This window comes from Solanum pennellii, chromosome 9 (assembly GCF_001406875.1).
Source record: "Solanum pennellii chromosome 9, SPENNV200".
Classification (NCBI taxonomy): Eukaryota; Viridiplantae; Streptophyta; class Magnoliopsida; order Solanales; family Solanaceae; genus Solanum; species Solanum pennellii.
In genome coordinates this window covers 1,380,492-1,406,386 of record NC_028645.1, presented here as the reverse complement: position 1 = coordinate 1,406,386, position 25,895 = coordinate 1,380,492, and the positions used below count along the sequence as shown (strand labels likewise).

At 29.7% G+C, this 25,895-nt stretch overlaps 2 protein-coding genes across 2 annotated transcripts; one reads left to right on the top strand and one right to left on the bottom strand.

Annotated features, from left to right (window-relative positions):
• The first annotated feature begins 3,516 nt into the window (after positions 1-3,516).
• LOC107029485 (cytokinin riboside 5'-monophosphate phosphoribohydrolase LOG3) lies at positions 3,517-7,875 on the top strand. Its single transcript, XM_015230912.2, has 7 exons — positions 3,517-3,833; positions 4,407-4,504; positions 4,663-4,693; positions 5,451-5,550; positions 7,053-7,123; positions 7,227-7,370; positions 7,476-7,875. The coding sequence occupies exons 1-7, from the start codon at positions 3,714-3,716 to the stop codon at positions 7,566-7,568; spliced, it is 657 nt and encodes a 218-aa protein (XP_015086398.1). The 5' UTR covers positions 3,517-3,713; the 3' UTR covers positions 7,569-7,875.
• Positions 7,876-12,864: 4,989 nt separating this feature from the next.
• On the bottom strand, positions 12,865-15,864 carry LOC107029902 (BTB/POZ domain-containing protein At5g03250-like). Its single transcript, XM_015231338.2, has 4 exons — positions 15,739-15,864; positions 15,177-15,246; positions 13,495-14,700; positions 12,865-13,371 (listed from the first exon to the last, which is right to left on the bottom strand). The coding sequence occupies exons 1-4, from the start codon at positions 15,795-15,797 to the stop codon at positions 12,913-12,915; spliced, it is 1,794 nt and encodes a 597-aa protein (XP_015086824.1). The 5' UTR covers positions 15,798-15,864; the 3' UTR covers positions 12,865-12,912.
• Between the last annotated feature and the right edge of the window lie 10,031 nt (positions 15,865-25,895).

Sequence of the window (25,895 nt, the reverse complement as noted above, 5' to 3'; positions counted from 1 at the left end):
CCAATATTTTTTTTCTCATTTAAAATATTTTTTTTCTTTAATTTGAAATAAGTAATAAAAATTAATAACAAAATATTAAATTTATTTTATTTCACTTTTATTAATTTGTTATTTATACTGAATAAATGAATATACATATATCGCGATAAAGTGATATGTATTTTTCTATCATTAAACCAAAAGTTTTGAATATTCGATAGAATATACTTTAATATTTTTATGTGACTTTAAATTAGTCGAGTCGAGTACATCAATTACAATACATGCCATAATACACAAAATACTTGAGTGTAAAAAAAAAATATACACACAAAAACATGCTAATTATAATACCTCGCGTGCAAGCATGCACTCATTTTTTTATGTGTGTATATCCAACATCCCACTAAACATATAAGCAATTATATTTTGATAATCTCTATACTTTATAATTTTTTTTTTTTGTAGTTTCAATAGAGTGGACTGTAAGTAATCAGGCACAAAACAGAGATGAAAAAAAAAAAAAAAGACAGATAGGCCAACCTAGGGATTTGAGGATTATTTTTCCTTCCAAAATAATTTAATTTAAGAGAAAAATGATAAATATACACCAAACTTTCGTAAATGGTATACAGTTACCCTCCGTCATACTATTGGGACAATGGTATCCCGCCGTTCAAAAACTAGAACGTAGATGCCTTTCATTCTAACAGAAGACTAAATAGGGACTCATTTGATGTCGGGTCGCACTACAACAAAAATGACCATTAGCGACATTTGATTCTTAATAATTACCGCTAACTATGTATTTTTAGCAGCAATTGTCACTCTTTACATGTGTCCCTACAGCCTTTAGCGGTATTGGTTCTAATGACACTTAACTAATGCCGATAAAGATATTAACACTCTTTATTAGTGTCAATATTTAGTGCCGCTAAAAGTTATTTTTGTTGTAGTGTCAATGGATAAGATTATAATACGTATATTTCCATTAATATAAAGAGTATATATACTATAGTTTATAGATGACGAAGGATATCTATATCATAATTTAAAAATATATTTATTTTTTCCCCCTAAATTTAAATATAAGTTATTTGACTATAGTTATTTCCTCCGTTCTTATTTACATGTCATCCTCACGACTAACATATTTAAATACTGAGTTATTACAGGCATGGTCCAAGTTACTCCCTATTCATCCCCATCCTGACACCAACAGAAATAACTAATTTTTTAACTTTCTTTTATTATACGATTTGATATTTAAAATTCACTTGCTCAATAGATTAATAAAAATTCCTAACAAGAGTTAAAATCGTGCCACAATATATATATATATATAGATCCATATAACGAGAAGTTATTCTCCTAGCAGTGTTGATCAAAGATAACATGTATAGTTCAATTTCTTATCGTTTAGAATATGCACATTGATACAACTTGAGATTATATGTAATCTTCAATCGACTTTGATCTGATTCCATTCGTATAATTTTAATGAAATAATTTAGATGCACGCCAGCAAATCGAAACACCATAGGGGGGTTGGGACAACATGGTTAGCCAAGTGACATGGGAGGAGGGAAATAAAAATTGAAATGTTTCCTATTAATAGAGCAGTGTGTCTAATGAAGTAGGGTGGATTAGGGTACAAGCCTGATACACCAATGCCCAATTGTTTTAATTTGTTTATTCAACAAATAATAAAATAAATAAATAATAATAATTAATTTCTTTAATTTGCACAATGCTCAATGAGTATTAGTACTACTCCATCTGAATTTTTCACATATATTTGCCCATACAATGTGTGGTATTTTTATTTTTATATATATATATTGTAACTTGTGAATGGTAGTAAGCATGCTAGTAATTGAATTTTTTTTTTAAAATTGTTTAGTCCAAGATAGAAAAAAATTAAAAGAGAAAATAATTGTTTTGTAATGTCCATTTAGAACCTTTTTGCAGTTGAAAAGGTGTTAATCTTTTTCAAAGTTGCAGGAGAAAAAGGCAAAAATAAAAGATAAAAACTAGATTAAGAAAAGTTTTAATATAGTACTGTTTATTTCAGAAAAGGTAGAATATTCTATTTGTATTATGCTTATGGGGGTTCATGTTGTTTATTCATTTATTTTTTCTTATAAGTGATGAATTTCTTTTAATTTATTTTCATCAATTTGAGGTTCTTTTTGTTTCCATTTTTGAGGATGGAATCTCCAAGAATATAGGAAAATGAGTGGAAAGATGAATTATTCCATTCTTCATAAGAAAAATGTAAAATTATGTATCATTAATTAGTGGTATTCTCATAAAAAAAAAATTCATTAAGAGGGTTCAAAATTTTATATGTTTATATAAACAATATAAATTTTCGATAAAGAATATTCTGTTGATCACACTAATGTTTTCATATTCAAGTTAATATAGATTTCGGGTTCGAACCTTTAGAAATCTTGTTAAGAGCATACTCCTCAAGTATGAGCTATGTAATAAGTGAATTCGAATTTAGTTGAACTTTTAATACAAATATCAAATATACGAATAGAAAATAATTCTTAGAAAAATCTTCAAATACTCAAAAGTGGATCAACAACATATTAATAGGTTCACGTGAATTCAACAAACTTTTGTTCAGATTCTATATAAATGTATAGGAAATAATTATATTTATAAATTTTATTATTATGATTACTATGTATGAACTTCAATTATTATAATTACTATATACTAACTTAAATTATTATACAAACCTATAAAATTCTAACTTTTTAAAAAGATGGATGTAAGAATTTGGAAAAAAGTTGATGTGGAGTGAACATCATGGATGTGGAGAGAAGGTATGGCCCTAACTAAAAGGAAGTAAGAAAACACCAAGTACCAAACTATTGCTATCTTACCAATAATTCTACAAATGAAATTATTATTCTCTCGATTTACTTGTCAAATTTTAACTTGACATGAACTGATATATCAAATTTACCATATTACTCTTTTATTAAACATGTATTAATTATGGAGAGTTCAGTTATTCACGTATTAGTTATTCAAGTTTTTAGATAGCAAATTGAATAATTTACTTTCTAACCAGCTATCAAACATGATATTACTTATACAAAATTTAATATTTATCTAACTCACCTCCAAACCAGCTTCCCCGTAGCTCACGTAACTAAAAATTCAATATCCCATCTCCACTCCGTAGCTAGTTTTAGTCCTAATATTATTACAAATAAACAAAAATTACTGTATTCGTCGAAAATCATTTTGTAACTTCAGCCCCAAACTCCAGATGAAAACGTGAATTCAAATTAATCGAGAAAAATGAAATAAGGTGGTCCACACGTGCCTAGAGAGCACAAAGCACAAGCGTGCTAAGTGATAGTCACGTGCCATACTCCCAATACATGTATAGAAAAAAAATTACATATGGTATTTGAGCAATGAAGTTTTTTTTTTTTTTTAATTTTATAAAATTAATAATTTAGCAATTTTTTTTTATTAATATTTTTGTTTTAGTGTGGTCAAGCTAAAGGGTGTATAGGTATTATTCATTATTATTATTCTCAGTCACACGTATATATGTGAAGTCTCTTTTGGCCCTCTATATATATTGCTCTCTCAGAGTGTGTAATTTGTAAGCATAGAGCTAAAAAGTTTGTAACTTTGAGTTCTGTTTTTCAAGGGGTTTGGAAAAAAAAGGGGTCTTTTTTAAGGAATTGAAAAAAGAAAAAATGGAGATGGAGAGTGATGTGATGGTGTCAAAATTCAAGAGGATTTGTGTGTTTTGTGGGAGTAGTCAAGGGAAGAAGAGTAGCTATCAAGATGCTGCTATTGAGCTAGGAAAAGAATTGGTATTTCTTTTTTCTTAACTAAAAAATGGAACTTCCCATTTTGTTTTCTTGATTTTTAGCTTTGGTTTCTTGGAATACTAGGATGTTGTTGTTTCTGAGTTCTGACCTTTTTTTTTGGGTTTTTTGGAAAAATGTTTTTTTTTTTTTGCTCATTTGGGGGTTAGTGTTTGTACATTCTTGGTATGTAAAAATGGGATCTTTACATGAATTTAATGCAAGTTTTAGAGAATGTAGTTGGATTTTAGGGTATTTGTGTCCAAATTTTTTCATGCAAAATGTGATGTTTCTTTGAGTTTTTGTTCCAATAGGAAGTCCTGCATGCAACTCTGTTATCTCTGTAGTTAGTGTGTTTGTAGTCATGTTCTCTGTTTGTGAAATCAATGTTTCCTGTTATTTTCATATACAGGGGTTTTGCATCTATTTCCTCCACCCCACCCCCTCTTGTATTCCCTTATTGAACAAACTCTTGCAGTTATGCCTCATCATCATCTTGATATATGCTAATTAACAAGTATATTTGGTTTTTGGGGCATGTTGAATGAACTAAAAGTCTCTTGTTTCTTCATATTGAAGGTCTCAAGGAACATTGATTTGGTCTATGGAGGAGGTAGCATAGGCCTAATGGGATTGGTTTCACAAGCTGTTCATGATGGTGGTAGGCATGTTATTGGGTGAGAAAAAAAGAAGATACCTTTCTATGCTCTAATCACTCTACTCTTAAAATAATGATAAAATATTAGTACTTTTTTAACATGAGGAATTTAGTTAATCATCTTAATTATTACTAACTCCTACTCTTATGTTTTGTCATGTTATTGTCTGGCTGCAGAGTCATTCCCAAGACACTCATGCCTAGAGAGGTATGTCTGTTGTTTTCTTGAAAAGTCTTAAGCCTTTCTTGATTTATATTATATTACTTAAAAAAAAAAAAGAACCTTCAATAGTATATTCTCATGTGTTTATGAGTTGAGACTTTGAGTTAGTTTCTTGTTAACACTAGTTTTGTAATAAATATTGATGTTTGTGCTTTCATTTTCTTCTAATTGTTTTCTGGGGTTCTGAAGGAACTGTTTCTTTCTTTGGTCCTTATTGACCTTATCCATATATCCTCATAGTAGTACTTTGGCATCTGGTTTTTTGTTTGATTTTCCCTTTTATGTGTAGCATGCTTTATTCACTCTGTTGCTGCTGTTTAGTTCTTGTATTTTTCTCTCTTGGCTGTTAGTGAGCATTTGTTCGGGCTCTTCAAAAGTACTTCATTTTTGGAGTTATCCTACACGGGTGCGGTAACAATTTTGGAGAGTCGGAGCAACTTAGGCTACATGTACATGTATATAGACTATAGTGTTTAGTTTTGTTTGTGTGTATATGTTTGGTGATTTTTCTAGTATTTCAAAATGAAGATTTTTGGGTGGATTTAACTCTCTCTGAAATGCTCATCATTGCTTCACTGCATTAATAAGGCCACTACACTCCATCAAGAACCTGTTTCTTCTTTGACCCTTTAACCCCCACCACCCCTTTTTTTCTTCATTTCTCCCAAGAAGAGGGGCACATATTTCAAGAAGTTCAAAATAAAAAATAAAAATTAATTCATATTTTATCCTGTTTGCACAGTTAACTGGTGAAACAGTAGGGGAAGTGAAGGCAGTTGCAGGTATGCATCAAAGGAAAGCAGAAATGGCTAGGCACTCTGATGCTTTTATTGCCTTACCAGGTTGGTATAAACACTGTCACTGCAAGTCCAAATATCACCCTTTGCACTCAAATTCACAGGCAAAATGCTTATATAAAAAGGACTTCAGATGCTTTTAGTTTGCTAATTTGAGCATAGATTCACCATTTATCTTGTCTGTTTTGTTCATTTGTGAGTTAATGTAGTCATGTTTTAGCTTAATGTTCCTCACATTTCCACAATAACTTTTAAGAAAAGTAACATTAATACGGAGTTTAACAAAGTAAAAAAAACTTTTGAATCTTGTGGCTTAAACATGTCACGCGGAAAATTAGAATTATAGAGTTGTCTAAAAGACTAAAAAGAAAAAAAGACAATTCTTTTTTAAACAAGACAAAAGTAGTGAGACGAACAAAATAAAACGGAGAAAGTATCATTTTAGAGATTTTTCAAGATTTCTATGGATAGAAGTCCCAAGACAAGTTATAGGTTTGCTCTTTCTTGAAGCGGAACTAGGATTTTAAGCGTATGGGTTAAAGAAACTGTTTCCTGCTTGGCAAATGAGTGACAATGTTGCTTGGAGTCTCCATAAATTTGCTGCACTTTTGGAGTATCCAACATACCTCCATTGACATTTTTGAAGAGTCCGAGCAATATAGGAAATGTTATATTCAATAAGGCAAAGGATAAAGTGAAATACAGAAGAATGTGAATTGCTGAAAGCTACAATATGAAAAGATAAAAAGAAACAGTTGGATTACAAGCTCTTTGGTCCTTTGAAGTTTCTCACAATCCCCAAAGACTCATGATTAGAGAAGACTATAGTTCAACCCCCTATTTGTTGACCAATCAACATCTTGCACTGAAAATTAAGACCTGTTTTTTCACTGCTTAAAATATTACTTACTAAACTGGTTCTGTGATTTATTCTTTTTCCTCAAATGTTCACTGTCCTTCTGCAAGAATCTTCCTCCATCTCACTGAGAGAGAGGAAAGGAGAAAACTGTCATACTTTCACAAAATTGTAAATGCCAACTAGCTGTTGTACCTAACAAGGAATCATGCTCACTCTTTTCAAGGAATTTTAATTGTCCAAAATATTCAACTAGTCATATACTTATTCTGGCTGCAATGTACACATAGCTTTCAAAACCAAATTAAAAATATTTTTTTCAGTGGCATTATAGCCTGAGAACTAAGCAGAGGATCAAGCCACCCTATTTGCTGAAAGATGAGGCCAAAAATAAATGCCAAATTCTTGATAGTAGGCTGGGCACAACTGGTTTTCTGCTCTACTGTTCAGGCAACAGAGTCAATTTGAGATAGTTGACTATTTACGTATGTTTAAGACCTCAAAATTCTTAAACTCCGTTCCAAGTCAAAACCAACAAACAAATTGAAACGGAGGGGTGACATATAAAAGATACTAGTTTTTTTTCACCTTCTTTTGCTATTTGATTCAATCAATTAAAGTTGCTTGGCATTTACTTGCAATTAGATTGTTTCAGAATTCAAACAGTGAATAAACTTTTCATTGCATCCAGGTGGTTATGGCACACTTGAGGAGCTACTTGAAGTAATTACCTGGGCGCAACTTGGCATCCACGATAAGCCGGTATATATATATATAATAATAATACGTTTAAACTTTTTTGTTCGATTACGTTGTAGGTTACAAATGAAGAACTAAAAGCTATATGCATTGTACAATTTTGCAGGTAGGATTGCTGAATGTGGATGGATATTACAATTCACTATTGTCATTTATCGACAAAGCTGTGGAGGAAGGTTTCATCAGTCCCAATGCTCGTCAAATCATCGTATCTGCACCAACAGCAACCGAGCTGGTTGAGAAACTGGAGGTAACATCTTACAAGAGACCACCACAATGGTCATTCTTGATGACAGTTTTTTCTATCTCCTCGACTGTTATATCTAACTATTTTTTCTTCTTCTTGCAATTGCAGGAATATGTTCCTTGCCACGAAAGTGTTGCTTCGAAGTTGAACTGGGAGACAGAGCAGCTTGGCTACCCTCAAGTTCAAGAAATTGCGCGATGAAAACAAAAGGGATTTGCAAGCATAGAAATGTGCATTAGGAATTGAAAATACCAAACTGGAAGAAGCTAACATGAATGAAATTCTTGATTTTTGTTGTGTGGAGGGATACCCTTTTTTTTTTGTAAATCAAACTAGAAATGACAAACAACATATGTCTCTAGTCCCTTCACAAGAAAATCTCCTTATTTACTACTATAAGATGTAAGTACTAAGATGCATATGAACTTCCCTTTTAATGTTAACTTACCAAGCTTTACTTTTTTTCCTCTTGTATTTCTTGTTCTTTATGAAATATTATATTTTCCTCCTTTTGGTGCGACTCTTTCTCAAATTGTCTCCGTGTGGCCTATAGGCTAGGTTTTCTACATCACATCTTTTATCAGATTCTGTTGAATACACTATACTTGGTGCATCAAACTATACTTTTAAATTTGAAATAAAAGTTGGTAACAACTTTTGTCATTGCACTCATTGGTGGCATAACATGATTGCTCAAATGGTAAAATGTCATTTCTGTACTTCCCTTTTTGACTAGGGATGGTTTGATATAATTTATTCCTTTGTACACATTCACATTATAAGGTCAACAAGAGCACTAACAAGATTGTTAACTAATCAAATGAGTCCATTTTTCATGTCCTTTTCTATCTATACTGCATTGACAATGATACATATCTAGGACCAACTAATAGTACTAATAAATTCAAGTATATTAACCTGTCTTAAAAGTAAAATTAACAAAAATTTTATGAAGTATAATTGGTGATGAGGGACCATTAGGGCCACACACAAAGCACATACTACGAGTTTATCTGAAATCAATAGCTTAGACTCAATTATGTATGTCTCAAAAAAATAACCAGTAACAAATTTCGAATATAGTAAATCAAAAATAAAAAAAACACCTAAAGTACTACCTGAACTATCGACTATTATTCATCAAAACGCCTTTCAAATATCAATTATTCCCTTATCCTACCTGAACGGTGGTGAGGTTTCTGGTAGAAAAACTCACACACCTAATAGTTCAAGTTTTGAAACTCGAATTGACTCTCGATCCAATAAATTGTAGTAGAATCTCGAATTTGAATCGCGTAAAATTTAAATTATGAATTCGACTCGTCGAGGGACCATGTCCTCTAACAGAAGCACATGTTTCTAACTGGTATTCAAGATTGATGTTTGCTGTTAAGGTTTCAACTATTAACACAAAGTTATGATCCACTATACCACTACAAACGACAGGTAACAGAAAGGGCCCCTTTGCTTCTTGTTCCGGGGAACAATAAGATGAGGTCGGGTCCCGTCGCGAACGAATGAGGGGTTGACAAGTGTCACGTAAAGAAAATCGTAGGAATCGGAGATCGACACATGTCATATAGAAGGGAAATACATGACTTTAAAATATGTGGATTCAAAATTAGTATAATTTTATCACACACACATTTTTATTGAGTAAAATTACATGAATCACATATTTTAATATGAAATTACAATCTATTCCTGACGAGTTTCTAGTTACATTAATCCCTTAAAAATTTTTAAAAACGGATACAATAACTGAAGCTTCCATACATTAATATGTTGCTTGAATACATAATATGTAGCTCAGATACATTAAATACTGGCTCGGATAAATTAATATGTAGCTAGGATACATTAAAAACACTAGCTTGAATACATAATATGTAGCTCAGATACATTAAATACTGGCTCAGACAGATACACTAATTAAATAAGGGATTTTGGAGATTTTTAAAAGTAATAGGGGATCATGAAAATAAGTGAAACAAAAGGTGTGTATTTCTGCAATTTGTCCAATTTCTAGTGATTTTGGCAAATGTATATAACTAATGATGCGATCTTTTTTAATTTAAGGTACTTTCTTGATGTTTCTAGTTAAATCTATTTTCTCGTAGTTCCTATCGAATCTACCAACTAGAATTTATTAAATATTTGACGAAAATCAAAAGTGCTCAGTTTTGATAAAACATAGAGGATCAAAACTATTCTTATCGTTTAGTCGTTGAGAAAGAAATAACAAATGTAATTAAAATTACTGAACGTGTTCTAGATAAATCCGCCTCGGATGAAAACTAATGTCTAACTAGATGCATAAGGAAGTAAAGAAGAGCATGTGGACTAGTTGATTATTCTAGACAAAATGATAGCCCTCATGTTGGTCCCAAATTTCACTTCATATCATGTATTTGTGAACCACACTTGGTAATGCTTAACTGGCTATAGTTGGAGGAATATGTATAAGGTGCCAAAAAGGAGTTGAAGAGTCAATTTATATGTTTGTTATTTTTGGTTTGGGCTTTAATTATGAAAAGTTTATAAGGGAATGTACTCTTGAAATGATGTTGAAACATAAGGAAAAGTTGAAAAAAATAAAAAAGTATCCACTTCAAGTATCAATGGGTAGTGGTGTTGTGTGAAAATTTCCTCATTCGGGATAACTGTTTAGGGGAATGATTATTTTTAAAATAAATGAAGAAGTTACGTCAATCAAAGAATATGTCAACAACTTCTAAGCTTACTATGGTTTCCTTATTTCCAAGATTCAAACTCAAGACGAATAAAATTAAAAAATAATCACTTTTTAATCTGTGAAAATTGAAAAATGAAAAGTCAATTTTTGACATGATGTTGAAACATAGTAAAGGTTGGAGGGGAAAAAAGTACCCATTTCCAACATTAATAGGTAGTGTTGTTCTTATTAAGGAGGGTCAAAATATTTAGAGTGTTACTTTTATGTTCGAGGTTTATAGATAAGACGGAAAAATTCATCTCATTATACCCTTTGATGGCCAGTAAACTTGTTACACGTCCCTATTAATTTAACCATTGATTTGTCTCAGAAGTGGATGCTATTTTTTCACTCCTTGTCTCAAATTACTTGTCATGTTTCACTTTTCAAGAAATAAACTATATGCATCAATGGGTAGTGTTTTTTTTATAAATGAATGGCCAAAAACTATCTAGAGTGTTATTTCTACGTTCGATCTCAAGATAAGGACTGAGAAATCCGTTTAACTACACCTTTTGATGGTCAGAGAGCTTGTTACACGGCCCTATTAACTTGAACCACTGATTTCTCTCAAAAGTGGATGTTATTCTTTTGCTCCCGTCTCAGATTATTTAATTATCATGTTTTACTTTTTAAAAATCAAACTATATGAATTTTGATAAGAGCGAAGAATCCGCCTCACCACTCCCTTTGATAGTCAGGGAGCCTGTAACACACGTCCCTATTAACTTAAACCATTGATTTATCTCAAAAGTGTATGTTATTCTCTTGCTTTCCTTTGTCAAATAACTTGTCGTGATTTATTTTTCAAGAGTCACAAACTATATAAATTTTGATGAACATTTTGATATGCATTTTTTCATTATACTGATACAAGAAGAAAAAATCTTACTCATGATAATATCCATTTTATTTTTCAAATATTTTAATTTTAAAATACAGAGCTAATCTAATTTAATTTCACTTCAAATATTACTCAAATCGACTCTAAAAAATAAAACATGACAAATGACAGGCTAAGTGTGCCAATTTTACAAAAAAAGTTTAATTTGGGGAAGCAATAATTATTATTACATATATAACAACTAAAATAGACATCTTATATAAATGTAAAATAGTAGAAAAATTGTACTTCCATTGTCTTTTTATAGACAAACATAAAATTCTTCAGAGGGACACAATCATTTGAAATTATACTTTGGATAAGTTGGTGAACTGAACAATTATTTTTGGTGCAACACATCTCTGTTCAAATTGATTTGACTTTGGCTATTATTTTCGATTCGAAATATAAATATTTAAATTTTTAATAAATATTAAATTCTAAATTCATAATTTCAGAAGCGAGAGCAATCATAACCTTTCAAAAGTTAAATCGTTAAAATTTAAGTCTTAAATTCAGATCGAACTTTATTTTACGAAGAAAAACAATGGTAGCTAAATTAATGATAAAAAGGGAATAAAGAAAATACTAGAAGGATAAATTTTGCCTGCCATTACAATTAATAATAATTCCTCAACAGAAAAAATTTTTAATAGCTGGCATATATAACTTCTGTTCCCCATTTAGCTTTATGAAACTTTTTTTTTTTTTTTGTGATTTTTTTGATAATCAAAATGCCTATAATGTTTAGGTTGAAATCTTTTTGACATTTTTGAAGAAAAAAATGTTTTATTAAATATTAGAATTATCTTACATTATTTAAAGTTTAGCCCCATCTTATAATCATTTCAGATATACAAATTTGAAGTTAATAAAATTTAAATTGTTGAAGGTCTTAAATTAACATTTATTAAAATCTAACTTCATATTTGAGATTCTTTTGTATTTAAGTTTTCCTTCTTATTTGAGATTTAAAGTTTGTATTTCTTTTTAAATTTGAATGGTGGCTTATCAAATTTCAGATATTTAGTGAATAATCATTTATTTTAATTATTATTGTTGCAACTTATGAACCTTTTAAATCGTGGTTTAAAGATATTTTCTGAGCAAACAGAATGTTACGCGATCGTAATGATTTATCTTATTATGTTATCTAATATAGTCCAAAAGTTTAATTTTTCAAATACTATATTTGTACAATTATTTAAGAAATATAAGAAAATTTTAAATGATGGCCTAAATTTGCATTAATCAGTGGCTACCTGGTGTCATTTCAGCCCAATTTAACAAGGCCTAAAATAAGTCCACTAGGTTTCAGCCCAATTGGGCCAATTTCTTATTGTTACGTCGTTCATTTTATTGATTTGACTTTACTTAACTTACGATCCATGATAGGGAGGCTGGGTCCGATGAAGGTTTACTTAGTAGACAACGAGCGAACTGCAAGAACCTACTCATATTAAAATGATTAGAAATCATACAGAACTTGAACTTGAAGAAATGTGCCTCTATCACGAAAAACTAAACCCCTTCTATAGGTTTTCAAACTCAATCCGAGTTTGTTGCTTCAACCATTACCAAACTAATGTACCTAATTTAGAAACCCCAACAACAATATTTACATAAAAGAGGAGGAGAGCTAGCATGTCGATTGCATTACTTCAAAAAATTCGTATATAATCTAGAATCGTTAAACTCTGAGTAACCTTTCTCTATAACAACTGGGTTTTCTGTGGAACTAATGTTGATGCTGTGTTATATTATATGTTCTCTGTAACAGTATTTTGTTATAAAGTCCAAAAGAATATTCGAATAAACTACGAAAGGAATCAATCAAAGTTGGCTAAATATTTGAGAATCCAAATGTGAAAACAAAGAAGTTTGAAATCATTGATATTGAGAAACTCCAAAAACAGTTTTATTAGTGTTTAAACTTTTGATGGAACATTTTGAGATGTTGCATCTTCACTAGGCTTACCTGATTTTGAATTACACTGAGATTTTCTCCTGAAAAATATACTCCATCTCCTCTTTGTTTTCACCGTCTTTTGGAACTCTTCCTTCATGTTGTTACACTCTTTTTCAAGCTCGGAAACACGTTCCCTCATGTCCTCAACGCTCCTTCCTCTGCCTCGTGTACCATTGTCCCCGTGTTGTCCATTTGCTCCGCTAACATTTTGGGAGTTTTCAAGGTTTTCCGACACAAAGAACCATCCTGAGATTGATGTACGTAGACGTAGCTGTTCAAAAAACAGTACTTGAACAATCACCCTTAGGGGAAGCCTCTCGTTTTGAGCAGCGTGGGTGCTGGCCTCTAACGACAGCTTCTGGCAGTTCATTAGCCTGCAGATTTGCTCTCTTTCAATGTCTGTCAGCCAAGGATGTGCCTACATTTCAAACGTTTATATTCAAGTCGTTAACAGACTACAAAGGAACGTCAGACAAACAAACTGAAACGAAGGGAGTAGATCATGTTAGGACTCTGAAGTATCAAAACAGAACATACATACCTTCAAATATATATCGATTGCACGATAGATACCATCCGAGACAGGCCTAGCATATTCAGGGATAGCAGAAGCAAGAGTCTGAAATTTTGGGAACTTGAAATTAACATCAGGCGCGACTTCAGCAAGATACGAGTCCACGAGATTAGCCACTCTTGTTATTGAAGCCAAAGACTGAGTACCTTCAATCAACTGATTCTCTTCCATTATACATGGAGATACTGCAGCTGAAGCCTGATCTATTAACAAGAAATGATCTAGAATACGCTGAAAACAGTCGATATCATATAAAGTCTCAACTGTGTAACCGATATTTGGTATCAACAGATCATCAAGTATAGCCTGATCTAACTGCAACCCGACTCTTCCTTCCAAATTTACTCGACAAGATGGACTAGCCTGCAACATCATAGCAGTACGTAACAGCCTGAGGAGAAATCTAGTCTCCGTTACACCTTTCTGTTTCGGTAACAACTCAACAATCTCTTCTAAAAGCGCCCTTTGATCAGCCTCAGACGGAGTAGAACCTGATTTAGCATGAGTAACGTCCTTAAAGCTCGATTGCCTATTCATTAAAGGAACATATTTCTTTGCATAAAACACGAGTGCACCCGATATGTTCCCAGCCCTCATTCCTCCAGCTTCAACAGCCTGAATCAAACGTTTATACAAAGGTAAGCTGAGGAATGACACATCCTCGTACCACCAATCATCAGTCATCATCGGTTGTGTCTTACTCCCCGTGCTTATACCATTCCATACATCACCACTATCGTTACCATTCTCCATCACAGGCCAATTAACCAACTTAGAATCACTACAAGCTTTCATCGCTAATGAATTTATGCATCGCGACACAATGTGAAGCTCTTCAGCATATGACAACACTTCTTCACAAGTTTCTAATGCTTTGATTGTATCTGTCCAATTACTAAAAACATCATTAAGGAATGACTCGGTTTGTGATACGAGGTTTTCTTCACCATATTCATCTGTCATTTGCAAATACTCAGATGCACATCGAAGTGCAACTACATTTAGAGGAGTAAGTTCAAATCTAACACCATAACAGAACTTTGCTACTAACTCAAATGCTTTAGCTCCACCAGGTATCTCACTAAGCTGAATAACACATAACGATATATCATCGTCTTTTCTTGAATCATTCATCAGCTTTTCTAGTAGTCCACTTCTTGATAGCAAAGGGAACTGCAACACAAGTATATATCAACTAACATCTTCTATCTACTCTTCTTTAAAATGCTAAAACGGAGAGCAGTGGGGGAGACAGGATTTCCATCGAGGAACTTCAACATAAATAAACAAGTGTCATTTACCGCGGAAAGGGGTTGGAATAAACCCCCTTCCGCGCACTTCTTTGAAGTAAAGTCAACAATAGGATGGTCTAGATTTTGTTCTTTGAAGCTATATTGCTCTGACTCTTCCAAAACGCCAACGCAATCATGTCAGATCCTCCAAAAGTAATACAGTTTTTGGACGATTTGACAAATGTTCAACAACATTTTGCAGAGTCTTAAGCAACAAAGCCCCACAATCATAGAAAAAAATAGAAATATTCTGAACTTGTATATATGAATGTATGATTAAAAATACTTAAATAAATATTGAATTGAACCTTAGATTTAAAAATTTATAATGAGTGAAAAAAAATGAGTATACCATACCTTATGTAGATAAAATGACATTTCTCCAATTTCAATTGTAATGTCACTTGGAAGTCCTGACTTACATCGCCTGAACAAAGTTCAAAATAAATTCACTATTGAAGATAAGTAAAAACATAAACAAAACCAAAATGACGAGCGCGATGCAAGTATCAGTAACTGTTTCCACGATTAAACTCCTGACCTAAATGTCATATGAAAACATCTTATGACAAATGACATATATGTTTTGAGGTCAAAATTATTAATTCATTCCCAATGCCATGTCCCATGTTATGCAACATTATGAAAATTATGTATTTTTTAACTCTCGTACTCTAAATTCTTCACATAAAATGAGACGGAAGGAATCATTACACCCTATAGATACAAGCTCATTTATAACCCTAGCGAGAATACTTCTCTTAAAATTTACTCGTAAAATGGGAATTGATTTCTCATATGATCATCAGTCAAAATAGTAGTTATTCAGAAAAATAACAACCATCCACTCTGAGAAATCAAACTCTATAAAATCGAAAAATATCTCAAGAACAAAACTATACAAATAAAAAAGAATTACCAAGCTTGGCCTTCACAACAAAAGGCTTCAGATTTAGAACCAAGCTTCAAAAGAGCCATTAATTTAATCCTTTTCTGCTAAGAATATAATTACACTAATTATAAGTCATATATAGAAAGAGTACTACTTAGGTTTCCTTGCATTAAAAAAGAACACAAAAAATACTCTAAAAATTATATATATATAAGGAAAAAAGAATTTTAGTATTTACTGTAGTTGTTTTAAGTATCTATGAAGTTTTATCCTTTTTATTTTATTTATTTTTTAATATTTTAATTTTTTAATTTTTTTTATCTCATCATAATTTTAATTGAGTACCTAGTCTAAAGGGAATTATTTTTTTTGTTACAACTGTCCTCCTACTCCCCCATAATACTCGCTCAGTGTGGATTTAGTCTACTAAATTAGCTATTTTGGTAACCTGTTTGATCCGTTAATATATCTCGCGCATCAGATTAGTGTATCATGTATAAAATGTACCTCGCACATCAGATTAGTGTATCTCGCGCATCAAATTAGTGAATTATGTATATAATGTATCTCGCACATCAGACTAGTGTATCTCGCACATCAGATTAGTGTATCTCGCGAATCAAATTAATGTATCTCGCACATCAGATTAGTGTATCTCGAGTATCAAATTAATGTATCCGCTCTGAGCGATTTTTGTAATTATAAACTTTTAAGGGATAGATTCTAATTTTGTCTTAAAAATATGTGACTTTTGTAATTTGTCTTTTTTTTAAAAAAAAAAAGTCTTGGGCCTTGATTTCCAAAGTTTGGGCCTCACACTATTTGAGCTAAAAGATGGACCTATTCCATTACCAAAATTGGACCAATTGTCCAACTACATATACATTTTTTCAATATAATTTTATCTTCTCACAATAAATATGCTCCACATATATCTTTTTCCATAACTTAAAATAAAATATCTTAACTAATACTTAATTAGTTTTGATGTGATTTGAAATTACAAGGAAATCATGCAGTGGTTGAATAAATCATGTATATGATGTCATTTACACACCAAACATAAATTCTTGATGACAACATCATTAATTATTTTAATTTAGGCCACAACTACTAATTAATAAACAAAGTCTTCATTCTACTCATTTTCTTTATATTGATTTTGCAAAACATGGGTCCATTCCACGTATTCTATACGTGTGTATATATATATATTGCATTTTCCACCATTTTTGATTCGTTTTTTATTTTATTTTGTAATTTTGCTTATACAGAAAAAACTCAAATTAGTCTCACTTTTCTAAAAAGAAATATTTAAGCTATAAATGATAAAGTTAAAGAGTATATCTGACTCTGTTTTTATTAAAGAAATAGGAATATTATTGGTTCAATATCTAAATATAAATGACTATTTAGAGCTTTTTTTCTTCTTTTTGTTTGTACTAATTCTTTTTCAACAAATTAGAACTAGACAAACATGACTTACTAGCTCAAGTCTCTCTTAAACATCAATATCTAACTATCATCATCAACATTTAAAACTTTAATTACAAATTCATCTTCTTGTCTTACTCTAAAAAGAAAAGGTTTGCTCCTATACATATAAAAATAAATTTTTACACAATTATACTATGGTATAACTTGTAAGTATATATAAAATAAAAGGAACCCTATAATGAACCCTAAAAAGAATACAATATAAGTTTATCGATATTCTTGATCTACTATCCAACAGTACGAAGGGATGAATACGAGATCCTTCCACTCTTAAATTAGAGATAATAAGTTTATACGACTTGATTACAAAATGATCATACCAGTATATTTCAAATACGGTAAATTTCTTAGGCTTTTACTAACTTCTAGTGTCTTTAATTTTGGGGGGGGGGGGTACCAAGACGACAGAGATTCTGATAGGAGTTGCAGTCGTTGGACTAACTAAAACCAAGTGGCCAAAGAGGTTTACATCAACATACTCACCAACTACCCAACATTTCACAACAAGTGCTTCTTACTTTTGTCAAATACTAATAAGTAATAAATGGGCCAATGTCTCCCTCTCTAATACCTTTATGACATTGACACTTTCCTTCGCGCTTAATTAGAGGTGTCAAATAGATGGGAACGAGTTAGACGGATTCTAAAAGTGGGATAAGTTAGTAAATGGATGAATCAAGGAAAAAATGACAAATTTATTCGAATTATCGTAAACGGTATGTATATACCTTTCAACATATCTTTGGGACGTTGGTGTTCCTGTCATTCAAAAACTAGAGCATATTACTAAATAGGGACATGTGACGACACAATCTTATCCATCGATTCAATATTTAATAAATGTCGGGGCCAATGGATAGGACTATGACACCCGTGTATGTCCATTAGGATAAAGGGTATATGTGCTCTAGTTTTTGAAAGGCAAGGACACCATACTCAAAAATATGACGGATGGTATATGCATATCATTTACGATAGTTCGAAAAGTATATTTGTCCTTTTTTCCATGAATCAATTACTAGCTTGTTTAAAAGTTACTTAGGTCAAATGATTTCAAAGGTGAATCATAACATAAAATTTAATTTCTTTGTTTGTTGTTATATGAGTATAAATACCTAATATTTTTTTTCTCTTTATTATATATATATATATATATATATATATATATAAACATTATCAAAGTAAAAAAATTCAAAATATTTTCATTTTGACAAGATTTTTCATGGATTAATTTGAGGTCGTGTCAAGTTAATATTTAGATAATCTGAATTAGGGTTATCAAATGCATCGATACGCTTAAACTTGTCTGGGTTGAGTGAATTATATCTTCATGAGCTAATTATTAATCCGCTCAAATATATGCGTCCGCTGGTCAGGCGATCAAATTAAATTTTGATAGACTAATTTTGTCACTCCTATACTTGATAAATGTATTTGTCAATTAATGATAATTATTTAGTTTCAATTTAAAATAGAAAATTTGAAACCATCAAAGAATTAAATAATCAGTTTGAGAAGTATTTCAAGCGAAATAATGAATTTCACTCATGAAAATTCAGTATTATTTTTTAAGTGAAAATTACGTCCAAACAATATAACCTTTCACTCTCAAATTTCCCTTTTAACGTTAATTTCAAATACTTTTCTTCCCTTCAAATTTCATCCAAATCAATATTCAAAACGTCTTTATGAGCTATTATACTATAGTAAAATTTACTTTATAATTTATATATATAGTGCTGATTAAAGCTTTTTCATGTTTTTTTCCAAGTGGCATTGATTTATTTGATAGTATTATTCTTAGAGGAATTTTATTTATAATTTGACCACAGTACAATATGCCTTTTTCATAGTTGGATACTTTTAATCTCCTTAAAAAAGTAGTAGAAATAAATTAAAAATTCATAAATTGAAATTTTAAATTCTTTTTTGTATCGTAATATTTCAAATTTGATCTCTTAAAATGAAACCTTCTTTAATTAAAAAAAAAAAAGTTCTTATCTTAACATTAAATCTTCAATATAAATTTAATTTAGTTGACCTTCAATATAATACTGAAATTAAGGTGTGAGTATACTCTTTCGATTTATTTTTCTTTTTTTCATTGTGACAATTATTGTATTAGACTTTGAGAAAGCAAAAGAAGAGAACATTTTTGACTTTTTTGTTACTTTTAAGGACAAGATGTGAGTAATATATGTCAATAAATTCATCTTTGAAATGATTTTGCTTCTTCTAGTACTAATTTTTTTTATTTCTTTTGTCTCATTATGTCTCTCATGAAATTTCATCTAAAAGTAATGCCTTATAGTAATGTAATTTTGCCTTTTATTTTATTTTATTATAAGTTCAAAAGACACATGCTTAATTTACTTTTCAAATGAAACAAAAAATTTATTAAGCATTGTATTTGATTAGGTTTTTGGTACAATAATAAGATAATTTAGTCTTTGTTTATGCTTGGATTGGTATGAGAGAAATAGATGTAATTATTTTTTTGACTTTCAATAATGTATCAATTTAAAATCTTCCATAGTACTTATTTTCATAACAAAACATAACTTCAATTTTCGATTTAGAAACAAATGAGTATTATTTTTGTTCAAATTTTACAATTTTTATGTTCAAACGTCTGCTTAACGTCCGTTATATAAAGAAAAAAAGAAACAAGGAAACTAATTTGCTGGTCCCATTATCATATTAATGTTGTGAGCCAACAAAAACCAACTAGTACTTGCACTAAAGTCTTTGAGAAATTAATTAAGTAGGTTTAATAGAAAAACTTTGCCATTATGACACCCCACAAAATATACATAAATTTTCTTTTGTACATAAAATCCAAATTAAACCTTGCATTAATATGCAAGTAAGTGGTTGTTTAAACTTTTTTCTTTTGTACTGCTTTTATTTAATTTAATTAATTACATTCTCAGTAACAAAGGTATATGTGTTTTTTTCTCCAATCATGAAATTTGGATTTATATATATTAAGGCTGAAATAAAGCAATAACTAATTTAATTTATAAATTATGATTAAAGGGACAAATATGTATATAGACCCCACATTACAACATGCAATGCTAGAGGTAGATTAAGGCAGGTTCCATTAGGTTTATATAATTAAATCTTTTTCTTTCGATTCGAATATAATACCTAAAAAAAAAACTAAATACACATACATACAATAAGATTGTTGTCTTTCGAATGATTAAATTTAAATTCATCGATTCAATATTCTGAATCTGCCTCTTGATATCAAAAAGAGTAAATTGAAGTCACGTTCGAAAATAATCCAATAATGTTTGGAGGATCAAAAACCCTAAGTTTTACGTTTTTTGTTCTCCATATACACAAATATATATATTTTTTCTTATGGATTGAACTTAATTCTAGAAAAAAAGAAAAGAAAATGATATATTATAACTAATTAACACAAATTTAGTGATGCTTTGATGTTATTGTACGTTTTATAGTTGCTTAATTAATATGTATTAGACCCTACAACACAACATGCAAATTAAATATCCAAAACTTTAATTAGAATTACAAAATGCAAGTTGATCAAAGTGAACGTACATGTATAGACCCTACTATACATATATATGCATGGTATGCTTATTAGAGCAGGTTGAGTGGATTTCATGTAAATCGATTGCTTTCGATTCGAACTATATATATCGATATATACAAAGAATTATTAAAACACATATATAACAAAATTATACACGATACAAACTACAAATACTGAACTTGCCTCTTTAACGGCTTTGATTATATTGAGGCTTTTGTTGATTTCCACGCAACTAATAAAAATAATGAAACACAATGATATAATATGTGTGAGGTTTGTCTCAAATATCTTTATCGAAAATCATATTATATATAAATGACTATTTAATATTTTTTTTTATATAGTAAATAATGAACCTTTTTAGTAAAAATTCTGCTTTTTGCTACTATATATCATAAACAAAGCTAGAATATAGCTTACCGGTGTGGTTGAACTCGCTAAGAAATTTATTGAATATCTACGAATTAACAATTTAAGAACCTATAACCTTCGAATCCTAATTCCATCTCTGCTAAATATATATAACTAATAGAACTTGAATTTAGTTTTTATTTTGTCCTCTTTCACTACAAAGAAAACATGAAATCAACTAATCTATCCCTAGCTAGGTTTAGTAGGAACCTTTTATTTGTTCTAACTATAAAATTTTATTCATCGCTAATTTCTTATTATTGATAGTGTTTTTATTATGTGTTGGCAAATAAACCATCATGTGATGTCTTTTATGGTGGCTAATCTCACACTTTGAATTATCTTTTATATATATATATATATATATATATTATGTGTGATGTGGAGTTGGTTAGCTGTCTATATGACAAAGGGTGAGTGTAGACAACTTAGTCGTGGGGTGTATCAAGCACTTGAAAGACAAAACCCACCAACATCTTGAAATGGACCATTTATATTATTTTTTTTCTTGCATTAACTCATGAAATTAATACTACTACAACACAATACTATGGGAAGTAGGACTTGAGTTGTAAAGAGGTTAGGGGTAGAGCATGTCCCATGCATCTATTTGCCTATTTCAAAACTATTCTTTTTATCTATTGGTCGGTTAGGTAGAGGCGAATTCAGTATTTTGAAGTTTATGACTTCTGAATTATTGCTTCTTAATTTGAATCGGCATAGGGATTAGGTCCCATAATTTATTTGTACAATTATTGGATTTTATCAAACACATATTGAAAACGGTATATCTTTTCGACTTTTCCGGATGAATATACGAAATAAGGAGAAGTTTGTGGTGTATAGTGGTAAAGGTTACTTTGAATTTTCTTAAGGCACTACAACAAAACAATTTTTTGCGCGGTAATAAATATAGACATTGATAAAAAGAATGTTAAAGTCTTTGTAGACATTAGTTAAGTGTCAACGTCGCTAAAGACTTTAGGAACATATACAAAGAGCGTTAATTTTCCCTTAAATACATATTTAGTAGCAATTAAGTTATTGTCGTTAATTACTTATCGCTAACGATCATTTTTGATATAGTGAAGTTACAAAATCAAATGTTCTAGCTTGTTTTTAGTTATTTTATTAGAATTTCTGATTTTATCTGAAACCCTTGATTCAAAAAAATACGCTATATATTCAAATATAAAATTAATAATATTTATAATAAATATTAAATTGTCTTGATTTATCGTACATTTTACTTTTTTATATTTTGAATCCTTTATCGATTCCACCATTAGTGGTAGGGTTAGTATATATGCCAATAAATATATTATAAATTGATATGGTTAAAGTGTCTCATTCTTGGTGCTTCTTAGCTAATATTTAGAAATAAGGTGGACATAGTTTCATGGCATTAATAATATCTTTCAACCAAACTGTGGGGATGCTCTTTTGCACTCTTTTCTGGTCATGTCTTAATTATGACTTTAGAATATTAGTCTTCTTCTTTGTTTCTTATACTATATAATATAATATAATATAATATAATATAATATAATATAATATAATATATTAATTTGATATATTAATTTGTACATTTCTATGTTTGTGTACACAGATATATGAAATTGATATTGGATACTTACATAAAATTTGTGAAACTTCTTAAATAGATATACATAGGAATAGAGGCATGAGAAAGGAGAGAGGTGAGTGAACGAGTCTGTGTATCGGAGATAAATGTGAACTACGATTAAATATAATATATTTAAAATAAATTATATGATTTAATTAGCGTGTATCTGAAATATGTATATCTATTTCGATTAGATGTATTTCAAACATAAGTATTCTAGTTTAGGGTTTGGGGACCAAAAATAAAATTAGGTAAATTGTTGTTTCATCATATTATAATTAGCACCAATAATGGTATGATTTGTTTGTCTTATTTTTGGGTCCTTGATAGAACACTTATTTTGTTAAACGGCCGACCAAGTAATTAAGTTTTTAATAATTTTCTTAGCTAAGACGGCTTTACTAAATATGATTAAAAACTATGGTCCCAAAAATATAATAAACTTCCCCATCAATTTATAATAATAATAACAATAACAATAATAATAATAAAATTATTAATTGAATTCATTATTTTCAATTAACATGTTGCAAGGACTGAAAATGATTGAAGATAATAGAAGTCAAAACTACCAAATACACATAGGTTACAATTAAAACTTTATTATTAATATTGAAGTTTCTAAATTATGTCAAATAAGAGATGGATGTATGTAGAATTGTGGTGGTACAATATATGAGATACATTATTTTGTATATACGTAGGTTTGAAAAAGAATCTAATAAATCAATCGAATACTGAATCAATCTAATAAATCAATCGAATACTGAATCAATCGAATAAAGACCTCTATTCTATTAGTAGCAAATTCATACTTATAAAGACACTGCAGACATTCATAGCTAGTCTTTAAATTTTAACTCTGTAGCTAATTTTGAGATATTATGTAAATAATCTTTTTTATTTGTATGATCATAAGTTATTCAATGATATAATTTTATTTTTTTTTCATTTTCTTCTATTTTTATTTCCTCATATATTGGCCAAAGTTGGCAAAAATAGTACTACTTCTATAATATATATGTTTGGCATAGAAGTACACAAATTTTTGCCTATTTAAACTTTAGCTACATCTTTAATTTGTAGTACAAGTCTTTTGAGTTATCTTTGCACTGTATACCCATATTGCATTATTGTGTTGTCTTTTTGTCTTAGCCTCTTTAGTCTTTAGTATGGACCATTACTACAGTGACTCTGGTCCTAAAACATTATAGTCATGTTCAAAATTTAGAGTCGGTAAATTCAAATTGACTGTAACTGTATATATCTATAGGATTAAAGTTATATAACTGTATATATGTATATATCTATAGGATTAAAGTTATATTACCCTTGTTGAGACAATAAATTTTCTATATCATATATCATAATGTAGCTCCGTGGTGGAGTCAAATGTTTTATTAAGAAATTTAAAATATATATATAAAAAAAAAGAACATGTGGAAAAGACAAGAAAATTCAACATATATATAATTATGTTGACCTTGTATCTATACTATATAAATTTCTGATGAAAAAGGTTCGTGTATCCTTGACTCTAACACAGATGTAACTTGTTATGTATATTTCATCGCGAACACATATCATATAATTTAGGTGGAAGACGGTATGTTTAGCTAAACTTAAAAAAGTTAATCTAAATCTGTTTTTGCACGTTATATTTTTGCAATTTCTAGTAAATATTCATTTGTTCTTAACAAGATATCTCAGATTTAACTCATACGTTTGGAAACGGCCTTATTAGAGAGCATTACACTTCCTAACATGAAACTTTTCAGCTTGAATCTAAATTATATACGATCTCAATATAAATATCAAACACCACTACAAATTTTTTATTAAAAACATACATTCTAATACTCATTTGTGTTGTGTTTCTCTATTATCACCTCAATGTTTTGAAAAGGAGTAAATGAGGTACTAACATTAGGACCATCTTGATTTATTTATTGAACCACTATAATTATGCCTCACTTTGGGTATATAACTCCCCTCCTCCATTTTTACATTATTTCAAAAATAAATTCTTACATTTATTTGCTATTATTCATATATCATTGAAAAAAATTATTTCATCCTTAACATTAATTATTTATAAAATTATATATTAATTAATATAAGCTATTATTTTTTAACAGATGTATAAAATTCAAAATGAGCAAATAAAAATAGACGAAAAATATGTAATAAAGTACAATTGATTGATAAATTTAACTTGAGTTACTTCGTCTTTATTTATTATAGGTAACTTTTTTTGGAATTTTCTAATCTTAATATAACCCCAGCACTTCATATATTCTCTTAATGGGAAATAGCACTATTTAGTATCGAATGAAATTACGTAAATATAATATTTGATTTTAACTATATATATATTATGTATATGTTTTAAAAGTAAAAATTACATGTAAAGATATACGATATGTATATCTAACTTGATCCATTGTATATTTGTTTTCAAATTATATATATGTGAGGTTGACTGTACGTGAAGAATATAAAAAGTGTATATTTGCGATAAAAATATATAACGTTACGTATCTATGTTTTATAAAATTTTTTTAATAGTTCCATTGTAAAGAGTAATAGAAGGACATTGCATCGAGTAGTTTTTAACTCCTTTTCTTAAAAGAATTTACCTTAAACCTTCAAGTGAATTTGGATACACATTTCTTATAATTTTTTTAATTTAAATAATATCTAGAAATTACATAAAAATCACTTTACATTATAATTTATTATATTTAAAACTACAATGGTCAAGTCGAGTCACAGGTTTTAATTAAATGTCCCTTTAATATATTTATCTAATTATGTGACAAAACTTAAAAGAAGTTAAATGAATACACGTATTTAAAATATAGCCATCAATTAAGTAAGGTGAAAAAAGGAAAAGACATTTATGCCAATTGTGTAATTTTGAAACATAATGACATGTTTTTCTTATATATATTGAAAGGAATATAGTTTTCTTTTTTGGTATTCTAATATAAAGTTGTTTTTAGGTTTAAATAATTTTGGTTCTTTAGGTTAGTTAGCTTATATATATATATATATATATATATATATATATATATA